The sequence below is a fragment of the Periplaneta americana genome, chromosome 10 (assembly GCF_040183065.1).
Source record: "Periplaneta americana isolate PAMFEO1 chromosome 10, P.americana_PAMFEO1_priV1, whole genome shotgun sequence".
In the NCBI taxonomy this organism is placed as follows: Eukaryota; Metazoa; Arthropoda; class Insecta; order Blattodea; family Blattidae; genus Periplaneta; species Periplaneta americana.
This window is the reverse complement of record NC_091126.1, coordinates 79,195,381-79,205,330: the sequence shown is the minus strand read 5'-3', so window position 1 is coordinate 79,205,330 and position 9,950 is coordinate 79,195,381. Positions and strand designations below refer to the sequence as shown.

At 35.3% G+C, this 9,950-nt stretch overlaps 1 protein-coding gene across 1 annotated transcript in view; it reads right to left on the bottom strand.

The window, feature by feature from the left end:
* Positions 1–2,010: 2,010 nt before the first annotated feature.
* The window catches only part of Tbc1d22 (TBC1 domain family member 22), a 32,928-nt gene continuing 24,988 nt past the window's right edge, over positions 2,011–9,950 (bottom strand). Inside the window, exons 10-11 of the mRNA XM_069837767.1 lie at positions 7,040–7,263; positions 2,011–2,370 (exon numbers count right to left, since the gene is read on the bottom strand). Coding sequence (XP_069693868.1) covers positions 2,233–2,370; positions 7,040–7,263 — 362 coding nt within the window. The 3' untranslated portion in view covers positions 2,011–2,232. The remainder of the gene's footprint in view (positions 2,371–7,039; positions 7,264–9,950) is intronic.

Sequence of the window (9,950 nt, the reverse complement as noted above, 5' to 3'; positions counted from 1 at the left end):
CCAGTACTTCAATATTCGCATTTATACATTATAATTAAGCATAATGTCATGTATGATACCCTGCACATTGAATTTGTCTGTATTTGAATACTACAAATGAGTATTGAATTAATGTATTTATCTACTACCTAAGAGACGAAGTTACACAATCGTATGTACCTACACTAATTTCATAGGAGTGGTATGGTAAATTTTATATCTACAATTAACGAAGGTAGTGTGCTAAATGAAAATCACTATATAAATTCTTTTTTATTAAATCTCAAAATAGCTTCCATTCTAATCTTAAAATGTTGATGTGAACAGATTATGTTAGGCCTAACATGTAAAATTCTCTTCACATTAAAATAACACAGTTTTGTAATTATTCTGCAACATATTATGCAACAAGAAGTAAACGGAACTTATGGACACATTACACTAAATAAAACTTAGCAATGATACACAATAAAGTTATAACATAATATTTCACTGAGCTCCATACACTGAAATAGAAAACCCGAACATACATTATGGCCTGGTCTAGATCGAAAAGGCATTGACTGTGCCATATTTTGCATTGCTATGAAAAGTTGTGAAAACTGTGAAATGTTCGTTATCAGTTGTAATAACTGTAAATGGCTACAATGCAATAATTTGAATAATAATATGAGACAAGAAGACGTTTGTAGTACTATAAAGTGTAAGAAAAAGAGGTCAGAGTTATCCTTCTTCCAAAAGATCCAGGAAGGTGAGTTTATAAAATATAATATATACTTTATGAAAATGATATATAAACCTTATGTATTTCATATTTCAATAGTGGAAGGAAGGAGTTAATTTTTTTCAAAAGAACACGATATCGAAAGTATACATTTTATCGTCTGCTAGGGAAAGGTTCTATGATGAGACGATAGTAGTGATCCTGGTGGTTAGCAACTATCTATGGATGCATATTTATTAAGTATTGAGCTTCGTGACTGTATATACTAGACTGTGTCCACATCTTGTAGCTTCAACGCTAATGTAAGATCTATGGAATACAGTACAATAAATTAAATGAAAAATGAAGCAATTATTATCGCTCACTACACAATATCACACAGCTCCATAGGAGGATCCAGGGAGGGGTAAGGGGGGCTTTAGCTCTCCTTGGGCCCATATGACAATTGTATTTAAGTTTACACAGTTATTTTACTTTATGGAAATTAAACCCAAAAGTTTTATCTCTGCCTCACATAAGTACGTCAGCAAATTGTTTGCTAGGGGTGATCATACACTCCTTGAACAATAACTGGTGGACTTGTGCTAGCAGTGACGGGACTGGTGACGAGAGTAGAAAAATAATTAACCCCTCCCTTTAGGAAATCCTGGATCCGCCACTGCACAGCTCTAACAAGTTCGAAAGGATTGCAGCACCACAAACTATTGCTACTTTTTCACGCTTTTAGGTATTTTAAAGCAGTTACTTTCACTCAATATGTAATATCACACAGATCTAAAAATAACTCTCACAAAATCAGCTGGGGATGCACCGTATATACACGTCATGGTGCGTGACATCATGTAGTTCATTAAAGATTTGAAATATGTCATTTCATTTTACAGCAGTATACATTTTTTTTTTTACTGCCATGAAGCGTGTGATTTTAGAAATCTTTTAATCATAACCTACTGTACATATTAGCATCCCTGCAGCTAAGCCATAGATGATATGAATTTCATATTTGACCATTTAACTTTTCTTTATTAAAGCATTCTTTTACTATAATATCAAAAAAGAATCTGAGATTTCACTGACAAAAAGTTCAAATTTTGTATGAAATGACCCACATATTTTAAGCAATGAAATGCACATAATGTTCACGAGTTCAAAATAAACTCGAAAACGTAACTTTGATAAGATATATGAATTCACTGTTTTTAAAATTATTCAACACTTCTGTAAGCATTTAAATATATGGCAAGCAAAACTTAACAGTACTAACCCATGAAATAATAATATATTATGTGGCATTTTTGAACAGTCAACATCATCTCATCAGCACTTAATTATAATAATTTCTTATTATGTACATACTATGCTATGCTGGATTTGTGAATGCAACGATCTACAGTACACGTGTAGAAGATGCAAGTCATATGCTATCCAGCAATAATTTCGCACTTTTTCAGAGAACACAACTTTTGGGAGTTTTCTGTCCATGTGATAAAATGGATGTTTGGTAGTCATTCTTCAAACCATATACCTGGTCATCTTTCTCCACTTTGTAAGTGATTTGGAGCATCAGCAAATGTAAATTTTAGACGATACGCCTCAGCAACCAACATGCCTATTTCAGAGTCACTCCAATTTTGTGTTGGTAAATTCTGTAGCATCAACATTAGCCCCTAGAAACAGAAATAAATCTTGAAAATATGTTTCAGACACATGAAAGATTAAATGACATTATCAGAATCAAAAACTTAGTATCCATGCAGCAATGCATTGTACATACAAGTAGTGTAATTTACATATGGGGTAATAATAATAATAATAATAATAATAATAATAATAATAATAATAATAATAATAATAATAATAATAATAATATGCGATTCCATAACAAGCATTTGGTCTGTACAGGTAGTTTTGCAATTAGTTTTACCTTATGTGTAGTACATTACAGTGGTTATGTTTGAGGAAATCATTTTAGGATTCGAACACTGCGAAAACAAAACATTTCTTGAAATATTGGACAAAAAAGCAATTAAAACTCTAAACAAATTTCCATATAAAGTGAAGTTTCCATCCATGAACTGTAGTGTAGTGTTTAAAAAGTGTAAACATTTCATGGAAGGTAAAGAATACTGGATGGTAACATGTATACTGGTCATACCTGGTAGCAGTGAAACCATGATTTGTGGGGTTTAATGCAGTGTTCAACTATTTATGATATTGCTGTCATGCTACTCTCACTATATATCTCAACAAGTATCCCGTTGCAAAACAATGTTTCCCACTTTCTGCTATATGATCATTTGCTGTAGTCTCATTGACAAGTTACAATGCATTGTAATAGATGAAACATAGTGCTGTCATTTTTATCCACAACTGAACTACCAATCAGTAGAGGTGTGAAGTTACAGAATTCATTTTTCGTATTTATAGTAGAAATGTTCTTAAAAGTAGCATTTTTATAGCATTAATTATATGAAGAAGTAAGCATTTAATGTATCTGGGTGCTCAGTTCACTGGCAGTCCAAACCAGCAAAAAAAATGTCATTATCTCACAAATGGTTAATTTGCGGATCCATGTTTGCTGGAACGTTTTTGCTTCTCTTCGTCTTTACTTCTCATCTCTAAATTTTGACCATCACTTTTGAAATATCCTGTACAGGTTTTGGTGATGAAATTTTTTTTGTGAACATTTAGTGCAAGGATGGCCAACTTAACACGTCTGGAAGGCCAAATTTAATTTAGAGTGCTCCATCAGGGACCAGATCATGCCTAAGTTTAGTTTTATTCATTTGGAAAGAAAAATACAAGTTATAATACATATAATTTTTTTATGTATTTTTTATTTTAGTAGGTTATTTTACGATGCTTTATCAACATCTTAGGTTATTTAGCATCTGAATGAGATGAAGGTGATAATGCCGGTGCAATGAGTCCGGGGTTCAGCACCAAACATTACCCAGCATTTGCTCATATTGGGTTGAGGGAAAACCCCGGAAAAAACCTTAACTAGATAACTTGCCCCGACTGGGAATCGAACCCTGGCCACCTGGTTTCGCGGCCAGACATGCTAACCATTACTCCATAGGTGTGGACACATATAATTTAGTTTAAAGGTCAGATGCATGGAAATTTGTCATTACTCACCAGAAAATAGTAAGTTAATAGAAAAAATTATTCCTCTTTCAGCAGAAAGGGGCACAAAACTCTTGTGGAACATAGTTTTTTTTTTTATGGATATTAAAATATAATTGAAATCCTTCTAAACCTAAATCTTTCTACACATGCTGTTTAAAGAGAACACTATGTTTTCTGAATATAGGAAACTAATGATTTAAAGTCCACGTATAATTGTGAAGTTGCCACTCATGTGATATGATAACATAGTATCTGAAAGTCTATTTCTGTTCTTAGATTTTATATGCATCAGTGTAGAAAACGCAGCTTTGCATATGTGGGTGCATGCAAAAAAGAAGAAAATTTTAGAGTGCAGTTTTGCAGCAACAGGTAATGTTCTGGTCACAGCAGTTTCCAAAAGACAACTAATATAATTTGAGATGTATTGATGGATGGATCACATGGAAGTTCACAAAGTTTTAATTGAAGATGGTCTGGCTGAGATTCAATATCGCAAAGTTCAGGATTATTTAATAAATAAATATCAGGGCGAAATATTTCGAAAACTTGAAAACATCTGTCGTACTCTGAAGTCAACTCTTCAATAATTTCATTACATTCCTCAAACTTCATGTTCTGTTTTCCGAGAGTTTCTGACAACAAAAGTAGATTATTTTTCTCCTATGCAAAACTAAATAATTTTGATTTTTATGGAAACTGTCAACAAAGTTGACCATTTGACATATTATCTGCTTCTTTATCATATAGTTTTTTCCCCCGAGATTTTTCGTACTCATAAGGCAAATGCCAGGTAATCTACGATGAATCCTCGACCTCATATTGCCGAATACCATCTCACTATCACAAATTCCTTCAATGCTAAATAACTTATTGGGCCTAATAGTAAATACGGTGTCATTAAATAACCAGCTGATTAAAGCTCCTGGCAATCGAAGATATACTGAGGACTGTGGTTTGTGGTTTATTGAATATAAAAAATCTTTCACAAAAACCGAGATGTTAGAAAATAATAAATACTTCATCCCCTACAAGTCACCTTTCAGAAGCAGTCACTATTACTTTGAAGGTGTCATGAACCCATCCTTCTTAACCACTTAAGTGTTTTGTTTAGTGCCATCACCCTTATATTAGAATTGAAAGGGGTTTAATTTGATCCTTCATACAATTTCAAGACAAGTTTAATGTTGACAGGTTGAAGCTTTAAAAGAGAATATCCAACACAGTGAGAAAGTATACTGCAAAACACAGTAAACTTGTGAAACGTCCTGATAGAAACTGAATAGCATGTCAGTATAGCAGTAACAGTAGCAGTAGTAGTAGTGATGGTTTTGGTGAGGTCATACTGTCCATCCGGGTGGTTATGTCGCAGGGTCGTCTAAATGGGGAAGTCAAGTAACATTTACTCACTTAATGGGGCCATTTTCTTAAGTTATTTTAAACAGTTGTATAATATTATGTAGACTTCTAATTCCGTAAAGCAAATGTTTTCAGGAAAGAGCCTAACAGCCCAGCCACTAGCCTTTAGAGAGGGGCCAGCAGAAGTGGGTGGGGGAAACCAGGATGCGACATAACCACTCAGATGGACGGCGGCGGCGGTTGTGGTGGTGGTGGTGGTGGTAGGTGGTAGCAGCAGCAGAGTTATGAGTTTTAAAAGTAAATAGCAGGCTTCCTGGGCCAGAAAAAATTATATCTGGCCAGCACTGACCTACAGTCTATACATAACTAGAAAGGTATTGATAGTTCAGGGGCTTCAAAGCGTCACCATGGAAACCGCTCAAACTAGCCAATCAGAGTCCATGGCAACAGACCGACATTGCCGACTGTTTCGCAGCAAGCACGTGGTAGCCAGTTGCTTTGTTCGGAAGTGTTGAATCTTCGTTACTGTGTTACAGCAAGTATTGGTGTTCTGTCATGGCTATTGTTTTTGTAGATATTTTGTTGATGAAGATAGAATTAGTTCGAGTTTAGTTTTAAATTCAATTTCGTTGTGAGTGTATTTTATAAAGCAATTTATAGTGTCCGTGTGTTTCACTTATACAATGTCACAAGGCATCACTCCTGCAGTTAGCGGTACAAAACGAACCACGAGCTCAGAGGGAGAAAGGAGTGCTACAAGGGACAACAAGAGGTCTAGAAATAACGGAAAAGGTGCTCCTTTTACAAGTCAGGTGAGAGGAATGGTTTGTAATATGCGAGACTATTTCGAGAAAGAAGAGACAATGGCGGGCCTCGTATTCCTGTACAACAGGTGGTAAATAGAACTGCAGAGATTCTCAAAATAGGAAAAAAACACCATCGTTAAACTAGGAAAAGAGAAATTTAAGTTGAATGAGCAAGAGGATGGACCTTCCTGACTTGAAACCCCAGGAAAGAAAACAAAAATGAAAAAGCGGGTGACAAATTTAGATGTCTTTCAGGAGGATGCAATCTGCAGCAAGTATATTTATATTACCGACGGAAGGAGTACCTTACATTAAAAAAGCTGCAAACTTCGCTTCGAGATGCGGATCTTTTCCATGGCAGTGTTTTTTCTCTGCACACTGTCTTAAAGTATTTAGGTTTCAGGTATAAAAAATCAATGGTCGTAAGGTATTACTGGAGAGAACTTACTGTTTACACACTATGTACCATATTCGCATTCATTCATACATTCATTATTATTATTATTATTATTATTATTATTATTATTATTATTATTATTATTATTATTATTTTTATCATCATCATCATCATATTAGTCTGGTCAAAGACTACCGTATGATACAAATTTACGAATTTACAAGTTCGTGTCAGCTGCTTAGTTCCGACATGGCAGACAGGTGGTGCAAAGAGCCACACTGCACTATCGCACAACTTCACAACACTGCTCCTTTCCCGCATGTGCGAGAGAACTGTCAATACCTTTCTAGTTTTGTATAGACGTTAGTGTCATGTAGTTTTCCAGGAAAAGGGGTGGTACAAATACTTTGAAGCACTCCGTATAATATAAAAATTAATGGCAATTTATTCGTGTATTGAAAAACATTGCACTGCTCACAACGTGCCACGATGATGGGCTGGTACTAATTTGTGGCAGACCACATGCACCAGGCAACTTGTCAGACTTTCTCCTTTCCTTTGCTTTGGTTAAATGTTTATTTATAATTTCAGACGAAGGAGTTTTCCGAAAATATACCTAATCAATTAAGATTTAAAAATAGGTACCTGAAAATCTTTTTCTACCAGTAGTTCCCTTCTCCAATGCAGAAGAAATGCTGCACAAACGTATAACTGAAATGAAGCAAAACCATCAGATTCTGCAAGGTATGTGTCCCAAAGACGAATAGTGCAATGTAGAGGCAGCTCACGAGTTAGCAGGTTGTTCATCCAGCGAAACGAGAATTGTAGGTAGTCAACTCCATGATGTTGGAGATGTCTATGCAGTGGACCTGAAAGTAAATGTCAATGTCAATATAGATTTGCAGAACATGTTCAGTAATAAACATTCAGCTTATGCTTCTGTTTTACCTGCAGTTAAAAGTCGCAGTACAAGCTTAAGTATGTAAGGTCTTTATTTGTCGTATAGGCAATGTACTTAACTCTCCTTGAACACCACAATTTGTGTAATCAACTGAGCGAAGTGCAACACATGCATAATGTACCAGTACTGGGTGTTCATTTCAAAGTGTGTCATGACGTCACTGTTGTGAGTCAGCGATTTGAAGCGAGTTTCAGCGTTTATGTCAGAGAAGTTGCCTATTAATCAAGGCATTCAATCTGAACTTGAGAACGTGTATGGTATAACTTGAACATCGTAGCAACAGATGGCAATCTGTACGGTCTGTGTCCTACCATAACCTCTTTCGAACTGTGTTTTGCGCGGGCAAGTCGTACACAGGGTATTTGTTATCATCGGTTGCATACGGCAACATTCCACAGTACAAATCAAATGCTCCGTGTCCATGTTGACCGTCCAAGTTAATGCCAGCAAATACGTAAGTAATCGTCTTAACCCTCTCCCCATATCCCGACAGTAAGAAAAAAACTCACCTCAGTATGTGTTTCCAAACAGTTCACATTCCTGCCACTACAGGCGTTACCATACGTATCGGTAAACTGTACTCTTCAGAATGAACGCCGTACTTGCTAGGCAACTTCTCTGGCACATAGGTAATACGCCTCTGTGGAAGTGTAGGAGGTCTGAATTCTCTAGGTTCATCGACTAGCCACATGACGTCATACAGAGAGCCATGACACACTTTGAACTGAACACGCAGTATGTGTTATTAGTGCAAAGAATTTAGTTGTCTTAATTGAGGTTAACAGTCATGACAATAGTGTAATATAAACTATAATACTAGTATAAAAATATCAAGTTCAGAAAATGAAGTGGAGAAATTGTTCTAGGTTCGAAGATACATAAACGTGATTAGTATGAAAGGCAATCATGTAGTACGGTATTAAACAAATTGCTGTTATCAGTATTTATAAGAAAAATAGAAAGCAAAATAGTCCCTTAAAGATATACAGCAAACTGCTTGCAACCTGTCAGTGAAGAAAGTTATTGCACAATTTAAAAACAGGAAAATTTCCTCAACATTTCTCCTCACAAAACGGATTACCATATTGTTAAAGAAAGTCATTATTTTGCTACTAAAAGAGCTTGCGATGACTTACAGGTTACTGTCAAAAGACTTGCTACTAAGGCAAGCATACAAAGGCCGTATGAAAACCACATCATGACACCTAGGCAACTTTAACGAATTCACAAAAGAAAATATTCCTGAAATATACTTTAAATTTAGTACAACAGAAGAATGTAAGAAAAAAGAAACTAGAAAGTAACTTACATGTTAATGGAAGTGTAAACTTAATGATTATGTATTTTTACATGAGCATTGTCAAGCATACGAGGAGCATCATTTCAAAATGTATTAAGTCCGTAAGAGGACGAAATTGAATTTTATTTATTTATTTATTTTTTTAACTTTATCTCTCATGCTGTGAACTCGGATCATTTCAAGTTTTCATATCTGTAAACTATGAACCAAGTGCTTAAAAGTGGTTGGGTGTATTGTAATGAAAACTTGTCTGGTTTACAATTAATTCTGTTTTTTCCTCATTCCTGTAAAAATTTGTTTCTTGGACATACCGATAATACAACTCGAAACAATGCTCCTGACATCTACAGTGCAAGAAAAGTGGAATTTCTGCTGTGACTGTTTAAGCATATCATGGACACTGGAATGAAATTTGCTTTATAGATTAACTTTGTTTCTGTAATCTTTATGGTTACAAATTTAAAAGCATGAAATTGGGTGTAAAGTAAATCACCTCCTTGTGGTGCAGCCTAGATAATGCTCAATTTTATTATAAGCATGTGGAAATAAGTCCTGCAAGAAAAAACTCCTAAGTAATAGCCCCACATTCTCGGAAATCCAAGATGAGACATCTGCAAGAAACATTTCTCAGCTCTTTAATACTTTGAAGATACTACAGACGTGTGCAAATTATTAGGCTCAGCACCACATTTTTTACATTTTCATAATATCATGAATTACTGGCCACAAAATAATTCTGTAGGACTCTATGCGACAGGATCACTACAAAAAAGTTCTAGAAACCCGAATTTTTCCACAAACGAGGACTGGTTCCCTGATGGTGAATGTGTCTTCGTGTAGGATGGAGCACCCTGTCACAAAATCAGATCAGTAACTAATTTTCTGGCTGAAAATAATGTAGACGTACTTCCCTGGCCAGGTGACAGTCCAGACGCAAATTCAATTGAAAATCTTTGGTATATCGTAGAGAGAAAACTAAAAAAAAAAAAAAGACGATTACCACCAAGGTGAACCTCATAGAAGCACTTATCCAAATATGGCACAGGGATGAAGACATCAAGAAACAATGTGAAAATCTCATGAACAGCATGCCAAACCGCATAAAATTGATGAAAGAACGAAGGGTTTCATACTAAATATTAATTGTTGCAAACAGTGTGTAATAAATGGATTTTGTAGAATAAATGTTACTTGAATCATATATATTATCGTTTGAGTCTAATAATTTGCACACGTCTGTAAAATGGAATGCTGGTGGATTAACAGAAAGGAAGAAGTCAGAACTAGCCAAAATC